Source organism: Lygodium microphyllum, chromosome 29 (genome assembly GCF_053477565.2).
Source record: "Lygodium microphyllum isolate KBCC chromosome 29, Lygodium_microphyllum_v1.1.10, whole genome shotgun sequence".
Taxonomy (NCBI): domain Eukaryota; kingdom Viridiplantae; phylum Streptophyta; class Polypodiopsida; order Schizaeales; family Lygodiaceae; genus Lygodium; species Lygodium microphyllum.
The window spans coordinates 63,641,059-63,667,518 of NC_141163.1; the positions used below are offsets into that span (position 1 = coordinate 63,641,059).

The 26,460-nt window shown below is 45.9% G+C and overlaps 1 protein-coding gene across 3 annotated transcripts in view; it reads right to left on the minus strand.

The window, feature by feature from the left end:
• Positions 1-26,460, minus strand: part of LOC148010713 (phosphoglucan phosphatase DSP4, chloroplastic-like) — a 56,628-nt gene that overhangs the window by 17,630 nt on the left and 12,538 nt on the right. For all 3 annotated transcript variants that reach the window (XM_087672286.1, XM_087672285.1, XM_087672284.1), the window contains exons 4-9: positions 1,198-1,266; positions 1,010-1,082; positions 759-835; positions 580-656; positions 404-484; positions 125-257 (exon numbers count right to left, since the gene is read on the minus strand). In XM_087672286.1, the coding sequence (XP_087528412.1) occupies positions 125-257; positions 404-484; positions 580-656; positions 759-835; positions 1,010-1,082; positions 1,198-1,266 (510 nt within the window). The remainder of the gene's footprint in view (positions 1-124; positions 258-403; positions 485-579; positions 657-758; positions 836-1,009; positions 1,083-1,197; positions 1,267-26,460) is intronic.

Here is a 26,460-nt window from a genome sequence, read left to right on the forward strand (position 1 = left end):
CTCTCTCTCCAATCAACTGATCCTAGACCAAGACTGTGCACTGCAATAGAATTGTCGAATCAACCTCCAGTAGAAGATGGCTTGAGGCAGGAAATATATTGTGTGCCAAGGTAAGACCACTTACAGCAACAGCTGGAGCTCGACCCAGTCCAGCTGTGCAATGAATGTATGTTATCCCTTTGTTCCTTTCAACAGCGTTATAAAGTGTAGCAACAACAGCTGGAAGGCGCATTCGCAAGTCAAAAGGATCAAAATCACTGCAGCAAACAAGGAAAAGGAAAATTCAGTTGTCATAGGGACACTGAAAAGATAACTCAACATGAAAACAACTCTTTGTTAAAGAAGAAGTTGATGTTTGATTAGACTGTAATATTGTTCCCAAAAAGAGAATGCATAACAGCACCGTATCTGAGCACGTATGTGCTCAATCCCTCCTATGTATTTTGCCCGCTCTTGAATTGCATGGATATCCACCCCAAAGTATCTATAGTTTGGATCTCCAAAGTTAACGAAAGCAAGTTGAACCATGAGACAATCTCTACTTTTACATTCAATAAGATTATACTCATTTAAGGATACCCAAGATCAGGGTCCTGTTGGAGACAGAAAATTGTTTTTACTCCAATACTCTTCAGCCGATCAACATCTGAAGGAGTCTGAAATTAAAATACATCATCAACCAGGCTTATAGAGACAGAGAGAACTAGGTAATTAGACTTGACATATCCATATGGTACAAATATGATCAATGATCTTACTTGAAGGCAAGAGCCTACGATGAGGTCTGGTAGAACAAAGTTGTAGTTCATCCCAAGCTCATGCCTGTACGTCAAGACTGCAATATCATGATGCAAGCCTTGTGTCATTTTGTATCGCCAACTTTATTTTTTGATCTGTTGGGTTAATCAACAGGGCAACTCTTCTGATCTTTGTCACTTTCTTAATGCAATATGAACAATGCAATCATCATGCTCTATCATTAGAATGTTAGGAGTTCATGAAGGAATACCTGCACCCATAGCATTTGACATCTCTGAGCTGTAAGTATCTGATTTATTTTCACTTTCAAAATTCTCATCCTCCTGTTCAACAAGAGAAGAAATAATTCTAGCATGACCTGTCGAGCACAGCAAGTTCACTTTGCAAATTGCCATGATCCTTGAATCAAGTTATAACCACATATAACCTTCCACTTACTTGTGCAGCCCTTTCCTTTGATCCTTTTTGTTTCAATCCTCCAATGTTCTGACTGGCTGACATAATGACCTGAATACACAACTAACTAGTATGACTAAACATCATTAACTTCTAGTTTTAGCTAGGGAAATTTAAAATGTGCTAAGGATTCAGCTGTTCTGGCTAGGGCATGGAACCATTTGGTACAAGATCAGTGTCACCAAACATAGAGTCCAGACTTTAGGATGAAATCAGAGAATCCAGATCAGTGTGAATCAAACTGAGTTGAGAATTTGACATGAAAACAGAGCTCAAACCACAGAGAGAAGTCCTATAAAAAGAGTCACAACTATAAAAAGAGTCACAATAATCTTTGAGACAAAGATTGTTGGCCTTTTGAAGATCATGAGTATTCCATTCAATCTCTCTATGGATATCACCAGTAGAGAGAGAGAGAGAGAGAGAGAGAGAGAGAGTATTAACATCTCTAAAAGGCCAATGTGGCCTATGAGGCCAAAGCAATACATACAATGATGGTGTGTTTCTCATCTGGAATGAGAAAAGATGAAAAACATGCCTATAAGACTGAAAGGTGAAATAGTGTCCTATAAAAAGAAAACATGTTGATGATCTAAAAGTAAAAGTAGGAGGAGGAAATTCTCCATCAACGAGATGTCTGTCCTCTAAGGAGATGTATCTTTGGGGCAGTCAATTGACCTACACCCACTTTAATGGAGATGGAAAATGCCCCAAATTCATTGATTTGCTGGTCCCTCCACTTGAATTTGACTGAAAACAGCTTCAGCCCTGTTGAATCCAAGTCTTCGAGCTTCTAATTTCTGGCACACTTCCCAAGATTGCTGATAAACCACGATTTCTGCTTTGCAGATTAGGATTTACAGCAGAGAAATCTGAAATTTCTCAGCCTTTGGTGATCTCAATATTGTAATCTTTGGAGCAAGGCTTTCTTTGCAAAGAACTGACGAAATTTTTCCATTTACTGCTGCTGCCCTGTCTCAACAGTTTGTAGATGCAAAGAACTGAAGAAAATTAGTCATTTACTGCTGTTGCCCTGTCTCAACAGCCTTATAGCTTCTGTCACCTGCTGTTGATTGGTCTTCTCCTGCCCCTGGCTACCTCAAAAGATCCTCCGATGGCTGCAAATCAGACCAGCAACATCTTCTCTCTCTCTCTTGCAGGCTAAATATGCTAAAATGCATCTCTCCTGCCTCCAAAGACGTTTTTCAATCTTACATGGGGCATTTTTGACAAGTGGCAGCCTTCCCAAATGGTTTTTCCAGCTTTATTCATAATTAAATATTAATTTTCAGTCTTTAAATACTGAAAATTAATCTAATAATTATTTTGATGCCCTGAAAAGTAATCCAATTGGCCAATAATTAAATTGCCTAAGCAACTTTGTTAACCTCAACACAAGAAGAAAGCGGAAAAAAGTGAAAAAGCGCAAGTCGGGACCTAAAAGAGGTGGCCCATGAGAAAATTGGACACAACGAAAGAGGCAGAAAGGAGAACGACTAAAAGCGCAAGAGCAGCCTCAAAAATCAAGTCAAAGGCAAAAACGCATTTTAAAATACAAGGCACCTCTAAAGCTGTTGTAAATGAGCACCAAGCTCCCTCCTGTGTAAATTGTAAAGGTAGATGGGCAGTAGGACTAAGCTAGGAAGTTAGGGCAAAGGGAAAAAAAGGCCTAGGCCACGACCGGCCATGTAAAAAGGGAATGACCACCCAAGGAAAAGAGGGCATGTATACAAGCCAAATAGTTAATAGAAACTCTCATTCTTAGTGTGTGGCAAAAAGCTTCTTCTTCTTCTTCTCTTCTTCTTGCCTTCTCACGTGTGCTTGAGTGAGGGAGTGAGGGAGTGAGTGTGTGAGAGTGAGGGATCGAGGAGAAGAAGCTCTCCATCTCCTCTCTTCATATTCTTCTCTCCTCTTCTTTTCTCTTGTCTCGTGCGGCTATGGAGGATGGAGCTTGATGGAGAGGGATTGAGGTTGCTCAAGCTTGCATCGAGGATCGTGGAGCTACCGGTGTACACAGGAGAGGAGGGTACTCGATTGGGCATCAAGGTAAGCTCACTACACCCCATGGGTAGCGAGAGCGCGTTGGCTATGTGAGAGGTAGCCATGGCCGCTCAGCTTGAAACACTTGAGCAATAAGCAGTCTGTAGGTCTCGAGGGTTGAGCGAGAGAGCTCCCTTCATTTTGGTTCCATTGCCGGGACCAACGGATTTGAGCCTTGAGCGCCGCGCGCTTCGAATCAAGCATGGAAGTAGGGTTTCAACCCCCAAACCGATGCTTGAGGTAGATAGGAGATTTAGGAGTGTTAATCTTCGAAACAAGTAAGTATTTTGGGTTTCTGATGTGTAGATAAGTAGGTTGATTTAGCCCAAGCATTGTCTTGTGATTTTTATTTGCATTAAGGTAGGATAGTGTTAGAGATCATAGCCTGTTTGGTGGGCAGGCAGGCCTGCACAGTCGGACCAGCAGGCTGCTGCACAGTCGGACTGTGCAGTCGGACTGCCACGTGGCAGTCCGACTGCCTGCAGCCGACTTACTCCAGGCTGCGCCCTATTTCTGGCCCCCCATTTCAGGCAGTTTTTCGGCTATATATTGCCGACGTTTCCAGCAGTCTGTCCATTCTTCTCTGTCGCAGATTACAGACCGGTGCCGTGCAGATTTCTGTCTCTGTTCACAGATTTCAGACAGCAGACAGTGCAGACTGCAGCAGACTTCGAGGTGGACAGCAGGTCGCATCGTCGAGGTGGAGACACGCAGTCCAGCGCACTGCGCCCGTGTATATCTTTGTATTCAGCATTCTTTATACAGCAGATCTTCATTGTACACTGTCTCTTTCTCTCCCTTTTCTCTCTGCGTTCTCTCTCTCTCAGTCCTACGCTTCCGCACCGCTGCACTCTGACATGGTATCAGAGCAGTGTTTGAGGGCTGACTGAGCGCAGAATCAACCTGAAGAGGAGTTTCCATCGCAACACAAATTTGTGTTTTTTGCGTTTAAGGGCAGACAGGAGGGCTGCGCCTTGGAACAAGGCTGAAACGAGTGTGGGCGCATAGGAAAGGAGTACAGGTGGTGGATTTGCTGCTGTTTACCGCTGTTTGACGCGGAGAAAGTTTGAGTTTTCAACCTAAAAGTGCAGGTTTTGCTTTTTCATCGCCTCCGGCGGGTGAAGAAGCTTCGGGACGCGGAAGAGCCTTAGCAGGCTGAGTTTACTCAGTCAGAGGGGGCTGCTTTTGCGTTTGAGAAGGCATTGCAAGTGAAGATGTCTACAGAGATGGACTTGGAGTTCCAGGCGATTATGGACCGGAAGGTGCCTGTCTTACTGGCTCTTCCTACAGATCAGAAGCTCGACGGCGACAACTACCGCATTTGGCGCGTTATGATGTTGGCCATTCTTGAGTCCTATGATTTGGCGGAGTTGGTACAGGAAGATATTGACCGGCCTTCGGTAAGAGATGAGTCCAAACTCTCTTCCGATGCTCGTGCGGAGTTGGCCAAGGCCCAGTCTCATTGGGACAAACTGAATGCCAGGATTCGATCCTTTCTCTTTCTATCATGCACTACAGCCGTGATCGCTCACATCGAGCACTTGACGGTGGCTCGTGAGATATGGCTGGAGCTTGATCAAATGTACAATCGGATGACCCTGATGAAGAGGGTTTCTTTGGAGGTCCAGATGCGGACTTTGTCCGTCAATAAGTCTTCTTCGCTAAGGGAACACATTAACAAGCTAAGGCAGCTACAGATGCAGGTTCAGAATGCGGGGAAGCCGATTTCCTCCGAAGACATGGCGATCACACTATTGTCCCAGTTGCCGCCACGATTCAGTACATTTTACTCTGCCCTTATTGCTTCGGGGCGAGAGTCTACTCTTCGGTGGGAAGAGTTGGTTCCTATGGTCTTGGACCAAGAGGAACAGTTAAAGGGACAGAATGCTTCCAAGACGGAGGCGTTGACAGGTCAAGCCTCTCAGAAGAAGGGGAAGGACCAAAAGAAGAAGAAGGGGGATAACAAGTCCAAGAAGGACAAGGACAAAGACTCCACATACCATATTTGTGGAAAGACTAGCCATTGGAAGAAGGATTGCCCTGACAAAGACTCGAAGGACACCAAGAAGAAGGAAACCAAGGATTCTGGAGCGGTGGCTGCACCCTCATCAGCTGCATTTCTACATTTAGTTGTCATTGAGGACGCTTCACCGAATGCTTCTAATGCTGCGATGGCGGCTCCCCAAGCTCGAGAGTGGATTGTTGATAGTGGTGCCTCACGGCACATGACTCCATCAGATGGTGTTGCCCACCTGCGACCTTCGCGTGGGCAGGTTCTCATTGGAGACAGCTCTTCAGTTTCTATTGCAGGTCGGGGTAAGATGCAGCTTATTCCGGATGGACGAGGTGGCACCCATACCTCAGAGGTTTTGCATGTACCAGGATTAGGGTACCATCTCCTTTCAGTTCATAAGATTTGCTCCCTTGGTCTTTTGGTGGAGTTTGACAGTTCTACTGTGCGAGTCCTTGATCGTGAATCGAGGAAGGTTCTATCATCTGGATATGAGGAGAACGGCATTTACAAACTGAAGTCTTCCACTGCCCTCTCTACTCTTCTTCTTACCTCACAGTCACAGTCTGAATTATGGCATGCTCGGTTTGGTCACCTGAACTATGACTATCTTCGGAGGGCGTCACGTGGATAGCTTGTTCGAAGGTGCCGGATATAGTGGTGAGCTAGCAGCCATGTGTCTTCTGCATACGGGGGAAGCAGCATAGGGATGCCATTCCCCACACAGCTTCGCGGCGGTCTACTTCACCGATGTAGCTAGTATCTACGGATCTATGTGGCCCTATGAGGAATGAGTCCCTGCGTGGGAGCTCGTACTTCATGCTGATCGTGGATGACTACAGTAGGATGACATGGGCCTACTTTTTGGCACTAAAGTCAGAAGCTTTCTCGCACTTCAAGGATTGGCTTCTCTTTGAGGAGAACCGATCAGGCCGGAAGTTGAAGACCTTGCGATCTGACAAGGGAGGTGAATTTGTGTCTAATGAATTTGCTCGGTTTTGTGCAGATAGAGGAATTCACCAGGAGTTTGCCAATACCAATACTCCTCAAGAAAATGGTATTCTAGAACGGAAGAACCGCAGTGTGATCGAGATGGCGCGCACCATGATGGAGCACCGACAGACCCCTCAGGTTCTGTGGGCCGAGGCTGTGGCTACTGCAGTCCACATCCTTAATCGATCCCCTACTTCGGCCGTGGAAGGGATGACTCCATTTGAGGCTTATTTTGGGACGAAGCCAGATGTTTCTTACTTTCGGGTCTTTGGGTGTGATGCCTATGTTCACATTCCCAAGGCTCACCGTGACAAATTTGAAGCGGCTTCCCGAAAACAGGTATTTGTTGGCTACAGCTCCCAGTCCCAAGGCTACCGACTGTATGATCCCGTCAAGCGGGATGTATATAGTAGCCGTGATGTGCAGTTTGTGGAGGTTCCGGCTTCTTCAACGGGTGAGGAGCACCCCGTTCTTGGAGATCCAGGGGAGAGTCTGGCTCCTTCTACAGTTCCACTGGAGCCTGTGCCGTTTGATTATGATTCTGTTTCTGACACAGAGTCTACTGTTCCACCGGATCCTTCTGCGGAGTTACCACCGGTGGACATTCCAAAGTCTTCTACTGATAGAGAACGACGAGGGGAGGTTCGGCCTCCTCCTCGCTAGGCCCGTGACACACTCCGTGATTTAGGGATCAAGGGGGTTCCTGAGGAGTGGGGACCACAGGATGGTCCGCGACGGTCACGGAGACACCACGCGCATTCTTCGGAGCTTGTTTGCTCCAATTATTGTTTGATGTCTCGTGTTATGCAGGATCGAGAGCCCACCTCCGTGAAGGAGGCTTTACAGTCCGCCCCATGGAAGAAAGCTATGGAAGCTGAGTTGGAGGCTATTGAGAGGAATGGCACTTGGTCACTTGTGCCACGTCCCCCGAAGAAGAAGGTGATTGGAGTCAAGTGGGTCTTCAAGACCAAATATCTCAGTGATGATACTTTGGATAAGCACAAGGCTCGCCTTGTTGCTAAGGGTTTTGCCCAGCGCCCAGGGATTGACTGTCATGACACCTTTGCCCCTACAGCTCGTATGGCAACCATTAGAGCTGTTCTTGCTTTGGCTGGCCATAGGAGATGGCCTGTTTATCAGCTAGATGTGAAGTCGGCCTTCCTGAATGGTGATCTGAAGGAGGAGATCTACGTTGAGCAGCCTCCTGGCTTTGGTTCTTCAGATGGGAAAGTCTACAGGTTGAAGAAGGCCCTGTATGGTCTCAAGCAGGCCCCGCGAGCTTGGAACGAGAAGATTGATTCGTTCCTCCAGACTCAGTTGGGATATCGGCGGTCCAAGGCCGATCCGCAGCTGTATGTTCACACTTCCGAGGATGGTTGTGTGTTGTTTGTATTATATGTTGATGATTTGATTGTCACAGGTGATGATGCACAGTAGGTCTAGGAGACAAAGTCAGCTTTACATCGGACATTCGAGATGACGGATTTGGGGCTACTCCATTTCTTTTTAGGACATGAGATTTATCAGTCTCAGAGGGGGATTTTTCTCTCCCAACAGAGATATGTACAGGAGCTCTTGGTGTCTTTTGAGATGGAAGATTGTCGGGCCCTCTCTACTCCTATGGATCCGAACTAGAAGGCCACTTCCCACTCAGCTTCTCCTTTGGCAGATGCTTCCCGCTATCGACAGTTGATAGGGTCTTTGATTTGGCTTCTCAACACCAGGGTTGATCTATGTTTTGCTGTTGGACTCTTGGCAGGGTTCATGAGTGAACCTAAGACGGTGCATTGGCAGGCTGCTCAGAGGATACTTCAGTATCTGAGGGGGACGTCTGATTTGGGGATTCATTACCCCGCAGGGACAGATGGGTCAGATCTTGTACTTGCAGGTTGGAGCGACTCGGATTGGGCCGGTGACGTGGACCACAGGCGGTCTACAACAGGTTACTGCTTTACTTTGGGTGCAGGTGTTATTTCATGGAGTAGCAAGAAGCAGCCCACGGTAGCCCTTTCGTCTACTGAGGCGGAGTATCAGGCCGCGTCTTCCACCACATGCGACGTTGTGTGGCTTCGGAGATTGTTGGAGGAGCTTGGGTGCCCCCAGACTCGTCCTACATTGCTGCGATGTGACAATGAGAGTTGCATTGCCTTGGCGAGGAACCCTATTTTTCATGCCCGGACGAAGCACATTGAGATTCAGTACCATTTTATCCGAGAAAAGCTTCTAGATGAGACCATCACTGTGGAGTATTGCAAGACGGAGGATAATCTTGCGGATTTGTTTACAAAGGCGCTTCCTCAGGCTCTCCTTCGGCAACATTCCAGATCCCTCAGGCTTCTGCCCTGCCCAGGCTCTGAGAGGGGGTGTTAGAGATCATAGCCTGTTTGGTGGGCAGGCAGGCCTGCACAGTCGGACCAGCAGGCTGCTGCACAGTCGGACTGTGCAGTCGGACTGCCACGTGGCAGTCCGACTGCCTGCAGCCGACTTACTCCAGGCTGCGCCCTATTTCTGGCGCCCCATTTCAGGCAGTTTTTCGGCTATATATTGCCGACGTTTCCAGCAGTCTGTCCATTCTTCTCTGTCGCAGATTACAGACCGGTGCCGTGCAGATTTCTGTCTCTGTTCACAGATTTCAGACAGCAGACAGTGCAGACTGCAGCAGACTTCGAGGTGGACAGCAGGTCGCATCGTCGAGGTGGAGACACGCAGTCCAGCGCACTGCGCCCGTGTATATCTTTGTATTCAGCATTCTTTATACAGCAGATCTTCATTGTACACTGTCTCTTTCTCTCCCTTTTCTCTCTGCGTTCTCTCTCTCTCAGTCCTACGCTTCCGCACAGTTGCACTCTGACAGATAGGACCACAAGATTGTGAGAAAACAGTAGGGTTTTGCTGCTGTCATAGAAACATGAAACGGGAAACGAGAACGAGGACGGGGACGGGAACGCCAAACCTAGGGAACTGGGACGTGGGAACAAGAATGGCATTTAAAAAATTAAAATTCATGAAAAAAAATTAATATATCACTCATAATCCATGTGAACTCTGGAGTGTTAAAACTTAAAACCAAGGTATATAATCCACAAGGACAAATCATTTTAAGTTTTAACTTTAAGATATCATGCATCATTTTAAAACTACTCATTAGAAATTGAATTGCAACTTACAAGGCTCAAGAGGTAAGCTATTCAATTATAAATAATAAAATGCATAATACATATGCCATAAATGATAAAACAATGAACAATTAACTAAACTTTAAAGTCTAAGCTAAAAGAACATGCCTATGGTTCCATTGTCAAAAAACTTAAAAGATTACAAATATTAAATTGAAGTCTAATCTTTGAAAGAAAATGCTCATTGCCCCAAAAAAGACTACAAATATAAAGTCTAATAATCTCTAGACTGAAGCAAAATGCGGCATGTCAAAATAGCCCAAAGGGCAACTGCAAGACTGCAAGACTCAAGTACAAATATAATATCGGCATGGCACAACTGTCAACAGCCCAAGTGCCACGCTGTCATCAATGATCATAATATCATATACAATGTGCATGTGTCATGTATCATGAGACTCATGATAAGTAAACTAAATCAAAGATCATGATCATGATCTGAGGCTGCTCTAGCTACTCCTGAAGTGCCAGCCTCATCATCATGTGTACCATGAATTGCTGCATTTCCCTCAACATCAGCATGTGTCTCCTCTTCTTGCTATATCTCCCACTCTGTGAATGGATCGGGCTTTGTTGTCATACTGTTACATAACATCCTCAAATTAGCACTAACGAACACTAGATCGTTTGCCCTCTCCACACCAAGACACTTCCTCTTCTTTGAAGTAGTGTGAGCGTATGTACTCCACAATTGCTCCAAACAAGGGGAGCTAACTAACTGACTCAAAATATAGATGGCTAGTTGCTGCAACTCAGGACCATCTGAACCATAGTCCTCCCATCACAAAGCTGCTCCAATCTTACAGCAATTCTCCTGTGCATCCCCACAACCAAAAGAACCCCGAAAGATCCTATAACATGAAAGCTGATCTCTGATCTTTCGTCTAGTGCCATGATCAGGCACTAGACGAGACAATATAAGTCTCCATGCATCCATAACCTCAAAGTCATTCTCTTGGCCCTTGCCTTGGAACTCAAAGTCCACAACAAATGCGGCTGCATGCATGGGTGAGCTATAGGAGTTCCACCTTGTCACAACTGAATGGCGTATCTCCTCATATCCTCATCATTTGGTGCTAACTCCTCGAACTTTTCATTCAGTCTATCCATAGCCTCATATACCTTGCCAATACAAGGTTGCATAGCATCCATAATCCTCAATAAATGTACAATAGGTGATACCATACCATCTATCCGCTTTACATCATCCCAAAAAGTGGAGTTATTTGCTTTTTCCAAGCATAAGATACCTGTAGGAGTATCTGCCAATATTGATGAGGTAAACTCATTAGGCACCACTGCATTGTCTTAACCTGCCTAGCATCAAGAAGTTAAAGGCAAATCTAGTATCAAAGTATTTTAAAAGTGTCTTCTTTGACTGCAAAGAGAAGTGATGACGAAGAAACTGGTGATTCAAAACAAAGCTAACCATTTGAGCTCCTTGCTCTATGACAGGTGCAATCCATGACAAGTTACCAATATCCTTTAGTAGGTTGTTCAAGCAATGAGCTATACAATATGAAACTGTGATATACGGATAATATCCCTGGATAATAGCACCTGCTACTCTATTTGCGGACTCTCCGTCTGCAACAAATCCCACAACATGCTCTGGGCTAATAAGCTCAACCCACTTTGCTGCAAGTACATCTGCTAACTTTCTTGTCCCCGATGCATCATGTGAAGATATGAAATACATTTTCCCACGAGAATAAGCAACCATACCATGAATGGATCGCTTGCGTATATCACTCCAACCATCAGCAATCAAGGAAACTCCATTTTTAGCCCACATACTCTTTCTAGTTACTGTTGCTTGCTCAACAAGGTGCTTTTCCTTGTCGAGCAAAGTAGTGCGTAAGGTCTTTGATGATGGAGGTACATACGAAGGGCCATACTCACCAATCTTCTTGCACATCAATTTAAAATACTCTGACCTCGCTGCACGAAATTGAATGTGGTCATGATAAAAAAAAAGTGTATCACCAATGTATCCACCTCTTCCTTCTTCTTGGGATCCCAACTAGCATCAAGTGTGCTCTGTCTACGTGCAACATGTGGCGCTATTGATGCCATGGCCGATGTAATGCCTGCAGTAGGTGTGGAGGTAGCACTTCCTGATACTGACCCTGCTCTAGATACATCTAATGGGAATGGTGTCACAAAAGTTGTAGGGTCAACTGTAACACGTCGAGGTCTAGATGTAAGATAAGCTTGTTGACCTGCTACATGGTCATGAACCTCCCTTTGCTTCTCCAAGGTCACATTCGGACAAAACTGTATCTCTGAATTTTGCTCATATAGGAGATGAGCTTGGACCTGATTATGCATAAATATTAAAACAAGTGGCAATTGGTATTCCATATTCAATAGTTAAGTAACTTTGAAAATTTAAAATCAATAAAAATTCAAAATACAAATGCTCAACTCTATGGATTACCTTGTTTACTTCACTAGTTCGCTTGTATGGGCAAAGCTTGCAAGTCCATGGTTGAGATCCTCCACCACTCAATGGATGGTCAGCATTTACTTCTTCCCACCATGACCAATCATCGAACCTTCTTTCTCGACCACAAAATCGACGGGCAAGGCGAGAAGATGAAGCCATTTCAGGCTGAAAATTGAAGGCTCGAGAGTTGAGAGAAGGAAAATTTGAAGGCTTAAGATGAAGCCATTCCAAGCTGAAAATTGAAGGCTCGAGAGAAGGGAAAAGGCTAAAGAGTTAAGACTCACTCAAGAGTCGAGAGAGAAGGGAAAAGGAGAGAAGGGAGAAGAAGAAGAGAAGAGGAGAACTTGGAACTTGGAGAAGAAGGAAGACTCAAGAGAAGAGGAGAAGAAGGAAGAGAAGGGAGAAGGTTCAAGGAAGAAGGAAGAAGAGAAGGGAGAAGTGAAGAGAAGGAAGAAGGAAGAAGAGAAAGAAGAGAAAGAAGAAGAAGAAAGAGAAGGAAGAGAAGGAAGAGGTTGGAGGTGGGAGGAGACGGGGGACGACCGTTGGCGGCTGGGACTGGCGCAGGTGATCTCGAGCAGGAGCAGCAGCACTGGGTGGACGATCTGGAGCAGGAGCAGGACACGGTCGCAGATGATCCGGGCGAGATCACGACCGCAAGTAAGTGGTTCCACGTGGCGTTCCCTATCTGAAACGGGACAGGGAACATTCCACCAATTCAGAATGCAGTCCACGATGGACTCGTGCCGGGGCAGCGATTCCATGTGCCGGGGGGCCATTCCGGCCGTTTCCTGTCACTATGGCTGCTGTAAACAGGGCACAACCAGAAAAAGAGCTGAAAAAAGATGGGCTTCCGAGCCTAATGACTAAGGAGGATGAGTTGGGAGGTGAGGACTGAGTAAGGTAGGATCCTAAAACCCCAAGGATAGAGGGAAAGAGCTCATTTCTGCACACTAAGAGTGAAAGAGAGAGCTTGAGAGAGAGAGAGAGAGAGAGTTGCAAGTCAAAGAAGAGATCACGCCCGTCGATTCGGAGTTTTCCAGCCACCCCACGTAGATAAAACCTTTCCTTGCTGTGTATTTGTTCGATCTGGAAAGTCTTGTAGGCAGCCGCAACCATTGTGTGGAGAAATTGGCCAAAATGCATCGCAATGTGCCGTTGGGCTCGTAGTCGGACCAATGTGTTCTGGTCTGACTCCCAGAATTGGAGAGTTGGACCATCCGACTGGTCCAGTCGAACCACCAACCAATCGGACACCCACCTCAATCGGACCACCTATCCAGTCGGACACCCAATTGCCAATCGGACCATACGGAAAATCGGACCAAACTTTGAGTTGGGACCAGCCTGGTCCGATCGGATGCTCCAGTCGGACCACCCAAAATCGGACAGCAGTCCGATTCTGGGAATTAGACCAATTGGGCAGAAGACAAAAAACTAGGAATAGGACCACCTCCCTAGGTTGGGACCAATTGGGACACATTCCCGAACATCCTTAGATGCTCAATCCGGCTCGCTGAAGCCAAAAACCAGAGAAAACTGCAACTATGTAGTCTAGACGCGACCTCTAGCAGCCTCGCCAAGAAATCGACTTCACTTAGAGCCAAAAACTGACCTTTATATGGTGACCTAGCCTTGATAGAGCGTAGAGGGAGCAGCATAGACCCCAGACAATCCTTAGGAGCGACCAGAGACTGCACTTAGAGCCATACTAGGTCGTAGACAAGCCAAGGGAGTAGCCATACCTGTATGATTGTTTTGTTTTGCTTGCACACCCCACGGTGATTTCTTTCACACAAGTGCACCAAAAGAACAAAAAGCCTAATTTTGCACCGTGCACAACAGAGCACCCAACATTGAGGGAACATAAGTTGAGGACTGTTTTCAATAACAAGGAATACAGTTAGACTTAATAACTCGAAGGAACCCACCTATAGGAGAAGACTCCAAAACATAGTCGGATGCCCTGGAGCCCCATTGATAGGACTTTCGAAGACAGCAGAAAGGACAGCAAGATTGAGGGCAAAGTGCTACCAGAGCTACTCGGATTGATCAATAACCTTGTGGAGTGGGAAGCAGGAACGACGTCAGGAGCAAACGCAGACTAAGGAAATGATCAGCTGGACTTGGATGAATTCCCAGTTGCGGTTGAGGATATGGTCTAGGAGTGCGACTTGCTAACCAATATGGTAATCCACCGTAGGCCAATAGAGGAGGTAATGGCAAGCCTAGAGGAAGAGAGGAAAGCAATTAGGAAAGCGCTGCAAGGCATAGCTGCCTACAACCGTAAGTAGAGAGCTAGGAAGCTGCAGCAGGACATAGATGTGCACGAAGCTCGACGCGTGCTAGCCTTAGCCGGCAAAAGCAAGGCACGACCAAACGCGGAGAGAGAGAGAGAGAGAGAGCGCTAAAGGCAGACCTCACGCTGAGCAAGCTTGTGACCAAGCGGTTCATGGACAACATGGCTGCCGAACAGAATACAGAAGCGCTAGCAACCTCGCTACTCTTAGGTCTAGAAATTACCCAGGGGGTAAAGAGCCAATCAAAAATCCTTGCAGTAGCTAAGCAGCTGGACAAGTACCAGCCTAGTAGTGACCCGTACAGCTTCGTAGAGCAGTTCGAGCAAGTTTGCAAGGCCAACGGTCTCACGGACCTTGCAGAATGCTCTCAAGCTTTTGGGCTCTGCTAAGGCGATAAAGATAGGACGTGGTACACCAGCTTAGACGTAGCAGAGCGAGCAAACTTTGCCCAGCTAAAAGATCTCTTCATTACGAGATTCTCAAAAGCAGGATACTCTAATAACCTCATAGTCCGACTGATAAACGTCAGTCAAAAGAACAAGGACATAAGAGACTACGTCACTCATGTACGCAGCCTCTTCAAGAGAATCCCCACGAATGAGCGACCCAATGAAAGAGTCATCTCCACCATGTTCATAAACAGAATCCGCAGCGAGGAGTTGAACAAGGCTTTAGCGAGTAACTCTAGCTTGTAGCGAGATGTTTAGCTAGGGTCCTTGAGCATTGTCTTTATGGCAGATAGACTAGGAATACACATAAGAAGTCTGGTAGAACACGCATGGGTGAACCTTTGGCATTGTTACATTCGAATGTCTATGGGCCCATGCCCTATCAGTCTATGGGTGGTGCAAAGTACTTTGTGATGTTCATTGATGATTTTCCTCGTAAATTTTGGGCTTATCCCAGTAAGCTTAAGTCACATGTCTTGGCTGTATTTCAAAGATGGCATAGACTGAAATGCATTTGAATTGAAAATGGGGGAGAATATGTGTCATGTGTCTTTGAGCATCTATGTGATGAGAGGGGTATTAAGCATCAGTTGACCGCCCCCTATACCCCACCCTAGAATGGTTTGATGGGTTGCTACGACGATGTGTGTGCAAGCACGAAATGTACAACGTGTTGAGGGAAACACATGGAGGGATTGTTGGAAGGCACTTTAGCGGGAATATAACAGCCCGCAAGATACTGCAATCTCAGTTGTGGTGGTCCACCCTATTCCGCGATGCTACTAAGTTCGTAAAGCATTGCGATGAGTGCCAAAGGACTAAAGTTCCTGCACGAAAGGATAAGATGGAGTTGATCCTTGTCATTGCATAACAACCCTTTGAGAAATGGGGAATTGACTTCATTGGACCCATCAGTCCTGCAGCACAATACTCGCAGGCTAGATACATCATCGTAACAACTGACTATCTTACAAAATGGGTTGAGGCACGAGCCACCAAGAAGAACGACGCTAGGACCACAACGAAGTTCTTGTGGGAGCAAGTTATCTCACAATTTGGTTGCCCTATCGAATTAGTAAGCGACCAAGGCACTCACTTCATCAATGAGGTGATTGCCCACCTGCTCTCAACCTTCTTAGTCATCCATAGGAAATCCTCACCCTACTACCCTCAAGCTAATGGCCAAGTAGAATCCGCAAACAAGATCTTAGTCAATGTCCTTACAAAGGTAGTTTCTACCTCGCGAAGTGACTGGGACAACAAACTTAGGACAACATTATGGGCTTATCAGACAGCCTATAAAACAGTTGTGGGACAAACGCCCTTTAGGCTGACCTATGGGACTGAGGCAATCTTGCCATTAGAATTCTTTGTCCCTAGCTTGAGGATAGCAGTACAGGAGAGATGGGAAGGGAAGAAAGCTTGGACCGACCGTCTCATGGAATTGAAATGACTCTCTGAGACTCGGCTCATAGTTACCCATGCTTTAATTTGTGAGAAAGCACAACGGAAGATGTGGTTTGATAAGCATGTCAAACAACGCAACTTTGGGCAAGGAGATCTTGTTTTGCTCTACTCGGTAAAGGACCACAAGCAGAAAATGAAATTCCGAGGATTAGGACCTTTCTGAGTGCGCACCATTAGTAGGACGGGCAACATAGAACTTGAAACCCTTGAAGGCGAGGACATAGGCTTCTTTAATGGCAGTCGCATGAAGAAGTACTATCCTTCCACACATCCACTGCATGAGCCCCCTATGCTAGAAGCCCCTGTCAATGTCCGCGTAGCCACCATCACCGAACTAGAAGACGAGGATGAGGAGATAGTAGCACCAACATACCTGTGCATCACAGCCACCACCCAATGCGCGCACGCATTTGATGCCTTGATCGATGAGGGAGCTGACTTCAATGGATCAGACTACAGAGCTACCCTTAGAAACACCAATGTCAAGTCCGCTGCCACTAGAACCGTCACTGTCTAGCTCAAGTCCACCCCAACCACCAGCAGGTCTTAGGCCTTCCTATGAGCGACGTTCATTTCTATCATCGCCAAGGACCTTGCTGAGAATACGGAAGATGACTTGGTGACTTGCATCAAGCTCTTGGACAACACTTTCACCACATTCGCTAGGAGCTATGAAAGACTTGACCTTGGCTTGCTTGATGAACCCCTTGCCTTTGATGTTTGTTCCTTATCCTGCACTTGGGAAGAATACGAGTTCATGACCGTAAAACTCCCTAAGGTTGCAAAGGAGTTGATCGATAATGGTAAAATCTCAAAAGAGCACGCGCTCGTTAGACGGCTAATAACATCATACCGCAAGCCCCAAAGGCCTGCGTCACCTACAGAGCTTGAGGAACTCACTCGCCTCGCTGACTCTAACTCATTGTTCTTACAAAAGTGGTGTAACCTACGTCTCCAACGGAAGAAACGCAGTTGCCAAGTAATGACTAATGCTGAGCAACAATGTGCGACTAAAACATCCGAGTATGACTCAACTTACGTAGCACCAACCTCTTTCAAGGTCTTGGCCATCACTCGAAACAAACACCTAGACGACCAGGTCTTGGCCCACCTTTACATTGATCGCATCCTTACAAAAGAGGAGCTACATGTGGCTAGCTGCATTAACTCAAGTGATTTTCTAACCGATGTCCTAACTTACATTACCCAAGTATGTGTTAGCCCTCATAATCTCGATCGTCATGTCCACTTGGAATACAACCTTGATTTCTACGATTGGCTTATGCCAAAGTAGATAGCACCATACTGTGCTCAACTACCCTTACCTCTCCATGTCCAATCCTAGGAAGGATTCTCATCATTTCCCGAGGGGGGAGAAGGTAAGGTGATTAGGTAATTAAGAAAACATAGGCAAGAAGGAAACAAAAAGACTTAATCAAAGAAGCACGAAAGAGTAAAAAAGAGTTGGAAAGAAAATGTCGAAAATGTTTTGGAATGAATAGGCTGCTGCTCTAAAAATTTCATGTCTTTAATTTAGCTTGTTCATTCTCTTCATGGAAGCAAAATCAATTTCCTGCTCACCGAAAAGTCATCTGAGGAATACTAATGTTGGATTATGATGAATGACAGGTACCCATAATGGCAGGGCAAGATAAAGGTGCCAAGCTCCCTTTTACGGAAGAAGAGCAGACTAGGTACAGCCTGAGTGTTGAGACAAGGGGCTTTAGCCATTTCACCTTCAAACACACACTGAACCTGGACGAAGCCATCCTAGAGGAGCCGGTTGTAAAGCAGCTGGTGGACAAATGTGCCCTCTGGAAGTACGTGGAGAAAGTAGGGCAAGCAATTGACTACAACATGTGTGCAGAGTTCCTGAGAAGCTTTGATGATGCAAGGAACTGTGGCACAATAACAGCCAGGACAGGAGAAGAAGAACGCCAAGTGGAGGTGCCCCTAAGTGTTGCGATGGTGGAGAAGGCCCTAGGTTTGGCCCCGAAGAAAGAAAAACATCCTCGGAGAGATATATATGCCAGGCTGGGGGTGAATAAGCATGATATGCACACAGTGGATGGGATAAGTCTGTCAGACATCCCAAACCCAGAAGTGAGGATGCAAACGAAGATGGCCCATGCCCTCTTCTTGGGACAGAGGTACAACCCATTGATGAACAGGATTGGTGTGCCACTCCTGGAGAGCATAGCCGCAGGGTCCCCTGAAGAAGTGGATTGGAATGGGTTTGTCTTAAAAACCATCAAGACCTCGGCCGCTGTCCTAGCCACAAGCGCAGCACTAGCAGGAGGGGAGTCCCCAGCCTCAACGGCTAGATCAGCACGAAAGAAGCGTGCTTCTAAGGCATCCATGATCAGATTTTGTGGAGTCTTAACGGCCATCATCCAAGAGGCCATAAAGGAGGCAAAAGGAGTTGAAGAGGAGGTAGGAGAGACACCCCAGTAGTCGTCGTGCCCTGATGTAGAGCAAGAAGTGCAAGCTACCCAGAAGGAGACCAAGGCACAAGAGAAGAAGAAAGCCACGAAGCCCCAGCAACAAAGGAGAGAGGAGATGACGAGGCGGAGCTAAAAAGAGCCCAAAAAGAATCCAAAAGGGCAGCAAAAGAACGAAGGAGAAAAGAGGAGGAAGAAATGAAGAAAGTGAGACAAGAATCACGGAGGGCTGAGGAGGAGAGGAGGAGGAGAGCGGAAGAAGAGGCTGAGGAGCTAAGGAGAAAGGAGGATGAAGACATGGCAAAGGCCATGCACAGGTCTGTAGAGGAGACCCACGGTGCTGAAGAAATGGCCACCTTGAGCCCACGGCACGAAGGCGAACCAAGCAGCAGCGTTGAAGCAACCCCAATTGTTGCAGGAAAGGGCAAAGCCCCATTGCAGCCCCTCCCTTCGACTCTCACACCTTAGACCGCCACCACCACCTCCACAACACAGGAGCCAATGCCTGCCATGGACACCACTCAGCTCATGTCCATGATGCTGTTCCTGGTCACGAAAGTACAAGAGATGGTGCTAGGGGCAAGAACCAAAAGGCTGGGTGCAGCAGACGCGGAGTCTAGGGAAGACCCAAAAAGGCAAAGGTTAGAAGCATCCACCACCACAGCACCACCTACAGTGACCCCAACTGCGGACTACAATGCCTATGTAGCTGAACTTCTAACCCAGCTAGAGAACGCTAAGGAGGAAAAGAAGGCCGCGGCTGCAGAACTAGAGGCTGAAAGAGAAGTTTCCACAGCGCTAAGGCTAAAGATAACACAATAGACCGCGAAACATCAGAAAGAAATTTGAAACCTGAAAGAGCAACTCAATGTCAAAGAAGAGGAGACACAAGAGAATGAAGATCGCCTAAGGCAAAGGCTAGAGGATGAAGCCCAAGACCTAGTGGCGGAGCAACAGGGCCACAAGTTGCTCATCCAACAATACGCTGAGCTCAAGCAACGAATGGCAAGGGTGGAAGTGATGAATACGGAACTACGGGAGAGCCAGCGAGAAGGAGACCAAGCATTAGAAGAACAATGCCAAGAACAGGAGGATACCCTGGTATTCAAGCTATGGTTAGCAATGGATGAGCAAGAAAGGCTAGAGAGAGAGATAAGAATCGTATCGAAGGAGAAGGAAAAGGCCATAGAAAAAGCCACCAGGAGCCTGCAGGACAACCTGCAAAACGCCCAGTAGGAAGTGGAGGAACTAATGGCCATGGCCATGACCGAAGAAAACTGCACCTGGCAGAGCTAGAAAGCCACACACAAATTACTAAAGATATATCAAAAAGGCTTGCAGAAGCCCACCAACAGTTCTCGGTGGCTGATCAAGGTAGAAGAATAGCTGAAGAGCAGCTGAACCGCCAAGATAAAGAGAAGACCCAAATGCTGGAAGTGTGGAATGAGCAATAGCAAGTGGTAATGATACTATCTCATGAGATGGAAAAGGGTAAGGAAGATCTAGAAGAGAAGGCACAACAGTGAGAGAGGCGCAACTTTGAAAGAGTGTGAGGATTGACAGAGCACCTAGCAATGGCAGAGTGCGAGAGGGTGCTCGCAGAATCCAAAGCTGAGGCCGCTGAAACATACTCCAACACGCAGAGGCAAGCCTTTTTGAGCACAGTGCTTCATGTCACACAAGTAGAAGGCAAGGATTTGGTGGAGAGAATGAAAAGGTAGTTGGAGTTGACAATCGGAGTTTTAAAATATGGCCTGCAAGAGCGTGCACTCCCAACCAGCACAAGCATAACCAAGGAGCAGCAACGCAGCTACTTGTGGCAAGCCAGCCTCTCCACCAATGAGCTCAGGGAACTTGGATTTGAGGGACAAGAGCAGCCCCATCCACCCCCAGTCCAACCCACAATGGAACAAGACACTGAGGAAGGGCCGGACTTTGAGCAGGAATTTGAAGAAGAACCACAAATCAAATAGCCCAGTCCGCCCTTACCTGATCTACCCCCAATAGAGTCAGAGGGTGCCCAAGTTCCCGAGTTCGTTATTGCTGCAAGAAGAAGAAGACGGGAACTCATGGAGCAAGCCCAGCAAAGAGCGCGAGCACGGCCACAGCATCTTTCTGACGAGCCCATGCCACTACGCGAGGATCACCATCCTATCAACTGGCCACAGAAGCTAACTATTTAGCAACAGCACGAGCTTTAATCCCGACCCTTCGAGTTCTTCTTCCTCTACCCTCGAGCCTTGGACCGAGTCTTACCCTTAGAGGTAGTGGAAAGGATAATTTGTTTAAGCAATACTATGGCGAACCGATGGGTCGAGGAGCAGAGCATCGTAATCACACAATGGATGCGGGAACCTGCAAACTACTGACAGGATAAGATCTATCAGGTTCCCAAAACCGTCCGAGGTTACGAGGCACAGCCAAAGTGGCGGAGGAGGATTTGGGACACCAATTTTGATGCATGGATGGCCTTCTGTGGTACACTACCGGAAGAAAGGAATGATCCTATCTACATGCCCTACCCTCGCAGACATGGAGTGGATTACAATTGGGGGGGTGCATGGCAGGTACGACTTCCCGAAGATCTACAACATCAATGCAGCAACTCCCGAGGAATGCATGATCTTTAAAGCACGGGACTTGTGCCCATCCATCAACCGCTTCCTCCAGGATTTCTCTTCTTGCCCGGACCCAACCTTCATAACTACTTGTAATTACCTTAGGACCATTAGATTTTTTCTTAAACAAAAGCCAGCAGCTGAGGAAGCCCACCTTCCACCACTCTTTTTTGAGATTAATCTAGGAATAGATAGCTGCGCTATGACTAGACTCATGATGAGAGCAACCCTCCTTCCCTCTTTTTGTACAAGGATCCTTGAGGACATGAGCAATAGCCACTTTACGAGGTGCAATCATCCTTTCTTGTCAACCACGTCTCTTAATGCAAAGGCTAGTATCAAGGAATACCTGCAGAGTCGTGCCTTTTTGACTAAGTTCCTAAGACCACCTCGCGAATCATCTGAGGAAGATCAGGGTAGAGCCTAAGAGCACCCCTTGCATCGAAATGCCGACTATAATAATCTACTCAGAAAAAAAAAAAAAACACTAGACCTCCCCAAAAGCAACTTGAGTGCAACAATCACTGCACCTAGGGTTTCCATACCTAGCCCTATCCCCCACTGCACATGCTTAGGGCATATCAAGGGCAAGACATTCTCCTAGACCTGTCTCCCTAAGCGACGCACCGCACATACGACGACGCACAAACTGGGTCCTTAAGTGGGGACACCACCGAGGGCTTGCCCCATCTCCTAGTTCCACAAGCATGTGCATCACACACCACATGGCAGAGCAAACACCCCTAGGTAGTGCACCTTCTTTTCTTTCCAAATACAAACAAAGACCCCAACCACCGGCTTCAGAGGGCCCATCATCCATGCAATACACCCCCGGCCCCCATCACCTTAACCAAGTGATCCGTTTCTTGCCAAACCCAATTCCTCTAAGCCCTGTCATCATCGACTCACACGTCCGCCCTTTTTCATCGAACCTTCATCAGCTCAAAACCACCACGTCTCGAGCCTAACACCCACCTAAGAAAGGTGCCATCTTATGCGACAACGTTCCCATACAGGCAAACCAAGGCAGAGGCAGATCAAGGCATCCCCATTCAAAAAGTGAATGAATAAGCTCATTCGGAACAGCGCAGGAGAAGGCAGCCACGGAGGGCCAAAAGACGGATCCGTCTAACGCTATCTTAAATTCCAAAGATGGATCCACCCATCCGCCTCTCTCCACGCAGAGATCCATCCAACTTTGTCTTCAATTTCAAAGGACGAATCCCCTCAACACGAGTAGTAAAAAAGGACCCGTCCCAACTACATCTTCAATTTCAAGGGCCGGTCCATCCAACACTATCCCCCGCAAGGACTTGTATACAAACTTAAAAAAGCCATCTGGCTACACCCATCCTACCTTCCAACTACTACACATTAGTACCATGGGATTGACACTAAACTAGGAGGGGGGTAATGTTAACCTTAGCACAAGAAGAAAGTGGAAAAAAGTAGAAAAGCGCAAGTCGGGACCTAAAAGAGGTGGCCCAGGAAAAAATCGGACACAACGAAAGAGACAGAAAGGAGAATGACTAAAAGCGCAAGGGCGGCCTTAAAAATCAAGTCAAAGATAAAAGCACATTTTAAAATACAAGGCACCCCTAAAACTATTGTAAAAGAGCACCAGGTTCCCTCTTGTGTAAATTGTAAAGGTAGATGGGCGGTAGAACTAAGCTAGGAAGTTAGGGCAAAGGGAAAAAAGGGCCTAGGCCACAGCCGGCCATGTAAAAAGGGGATGACCGCCCAAGGGAAAGAGGGCATGTATATAAGCCAAAAAGTTAATGGAAACTCTCATTCTTGGTGTGTGGAAAAAAGCTTCTTCTTCTTTTTCTCTTCTTCTTGCCTTCTTGCGTGTGCTTGAGTGAGGGAGTGAGGGAGTGTGAGAGAGTGAGGGAGTGAGGGAGTGAGTGTGTGAGAGTGAGGGATCGAGGAGGAGAAGCTCCCCATCTCCTCTCTTCATCTTTTTCTCTCCTCTTCTCTTCTCTTGTCTCCTGCGGCTATGAAGGATGGAGCTTGATGGAGAGGGATTGAGATTGCTCGAGCTTGCATCGAGGATCGTAGAGCTACCGCTGTGCACAGGAGAGGAGGATACTCGATCAAGCATCAAGGTAAGCTCACTACATCCCATGGGTAGGGAGAGCGCATCGACTATGTGAAAGGTAGCCATGGTTGCTCGGCTTGAAACGCTTGACCAATAAGCAGTCCATAGGTCTTGGGGGTTGAGCGAGAGAGCTCCCTTCAAACTTCCATTACTATCTTTGACCATCAGATTGGCGTTAGGTACCATTAAACGCCACTTCTCTAGTGTCACCAACTGACACTTATGGCCAAATGAATGACCTAGACCAACAACCGGCACCAAATACTACCAAGTACCTATGCAGCATAACTTACAGCAACTTTTGCCTTTGACATCCCGTGATTTCCTCAGGTCTTGGGCTCGTAAATTTACTCTAACCCCAATTACACCTCACATGTGCAACATTTACTTAACCATGAGATTAAAAATTAATCCACATATTAAGTGAAGTTTCAAAAATACATGTCCTCATAACAACCCTCCCTCCTAAAATCCTTGCAATCGTCCTCGATTGCACTGCCAAATGCATCAAAAGCAAAATAGTGGATTAAATTTTCCACAATGCATCATAGTTAACACAACATTGCGCACTATTACTCAACCATTCCATATGCCCAACACATGTTGAAAATTACCAACGAATCATAATATAACATAAGACTCACAAAGAATCTTAAAAGCATTGCCAAATTATCATGTGACATGCTATTTCTCATGAGCTCAACTCATCTGGCAAAATCAAACCATAGCATAGCATAACCAAGCATAAACCATGGCTAAAACATCACTGGTGTCATAACATATGCTATTGCCCATGAAACCAGATGTAAACCATTGAAAACTGAGCATAATCTGATCATAAACTGATCGCTTGCTGATCTGAGAACTTATCACAAACTACTGCAAATGTGACCCCAAACTGATCACAAACTCATTGCAAAAACTGACCAGCAATCAATGCAAAAACTGATGCAAAACTGATCCCAAAAGTGACCATAAACAGTTCTCAAGATGATAAAATTTTGAGCTGAAACCGATCAAAAAATTTGTCTCAAAATTGAGGCGAAATTCATGCCAATTTTATCATAAGCTTATGCAAACTATAGTTGCAGTGCCCAAGTGAAACTCATACTCATCTACATATATCTCACAATGACTAGTACATTAAGTAGTGACCTCATGGCAAACATACTATCAGCGTAGTATCTTGGATGCATGCTAAATACATCCAAGATCCACTACATACGAGAGCTTTTCCATAACTGGAGGAGTGGAAGTGCTACCTTCCCCTTGAGCATTAGACAATACTCCGGACCACTACATACGAGAGCTTTTCCATAATTGGAGGAGTGGAAGTGCTACCTTTCCCTTGAGCATTAGACAATACTCCGGACCATTGCTCTACTAAACCCGACAAAGCCCGAACTAAAGTTGGCTCTAACTGAAAGGCATCTAGGTAAAGCTGCAACAGCCGAGATGGTCTGCCAAGTCATCCTCTTCCATCCATTTGGCATCCATTGGTGAATAATTCTGAAATTTCACGAAGTATCTCCTAGAAACTTTACCTTTGACATTTCTTTCCTTATCTGCCAAAATTTGCTCGAGTACGAAAATCTCATCCAGTCCTCAACCTCAGGTAAAATTTCAACAAGCATATCCTATAGCACATCACCATGAACAATAAACTAACATAAACGACATTGTGTATCCACCAACGTGGAGGTAATTTCAGCCGATATGCCACATCCCTGATCTTCTCTAATACCAAGAAGATCCCATAGTATCTCATACTAAACATCGGATACAATCTTTCTCTTTCTTTCACATTTTTCAGCCTTGCCTTTTCAAAACACAGCAATACATAATCACCCTCTGCAAGCTGTAGAGCACATTTGTAGCAATCAATGACCCTCTTTTTCTTTTCTTGCAATCTCTGAAGTGCATATTTTATCTTTGCATAGGTTATATCCAAGTTTTCCACATAACAATCAACCTCAAAGATCTTATCCTTAGTTTACAGAATAGGTGGTAGCTTCTTGCCATCTTCAACCACCTCAACTGGAGCTTTGTCTGTAGAACTATGCATTGTGTTGTTGTAAGCAAACTCACTCAAACATAGCACCTCAAAAGATCTAACACTGTGAAATTTGCTTCCTCAGATTGACCATCTATCTGTGGATGGAAGGATAATGAGAATTTCAACGTAGTACCCATATTCTCAGACAACCCCTTCCAAAATAACCTGGTCATCCGGGGGTCTCAATCACTAATGATCCAGTCTGGCATACCATGATACTTAAAGATGTGCTGCAAACACAATCGTGTCATATAATCAATCTTTATTTTCTTCCTCACCGGAATGAAATGGGCTTGTTTGTTAAACCTACAAATGATAGTTTGTATCCCATCATTCCATGTAGGATCTTAGGAAGCTCAAAAATAAAGTCCATTGCAATGCTCTGCCGAGGCCTATTTGGAATAGGCAAGGGTTGCAACAAACCCGGTATCTTTTGCCAATCATGTTTTACCTTCTAGCATACAATGCATGTCTTAACAAATTGTTCTACATCATGCCTCACAACTGACCAATAAAAGAAATGCTTCATTGCCTTGACCATGGCATTAATACCTCTGTGTCTTGCATACAAAGAAGCATGGCTTTCAATGATAACTCTAGCCCTTAACTGCTTTGTGACACACAGTCGTCCATGAATCATTAGAAATCCATCTCTTAGCACAAAGTGTTCATGCCTTTGGCCATTGCAAAGCTAATCATAAACATTAGCAAAGTTTGAATCAATAACATATTGCTCTTTCATGGCATCCAACTCAATGTGATAAACCATGCTTACAGCTAAAATTTGTGGCTTACGTGATAGTGCATTGGCCACAACATTCTTTTTACCATCAAAAGCACTGGAGAACAAAAAGGAAATAAGCTAGGCTGAATCAACACTTTTTCTAACAACTCATTTACCTAACTCATAATCTCCTCCTATTGGACTGCACTGACTCTGTAGGGTAGCTTATTAGGTGGGCTACTTTTAGGAATAAGATCTATAGCATGATCTTCTCGCCTTTCAGGTGGTAGCTGCCCTGGAAGTAACTAAGAGAAACAATCAGGATACATTTTCAGAAATGACATGCGATCCTTCTCTAACTTAGACTTGGTCCCAGCGTTCTCACTATCATCTTTATCCTTAGTAAAAACTAAGTACGTTGAAAGA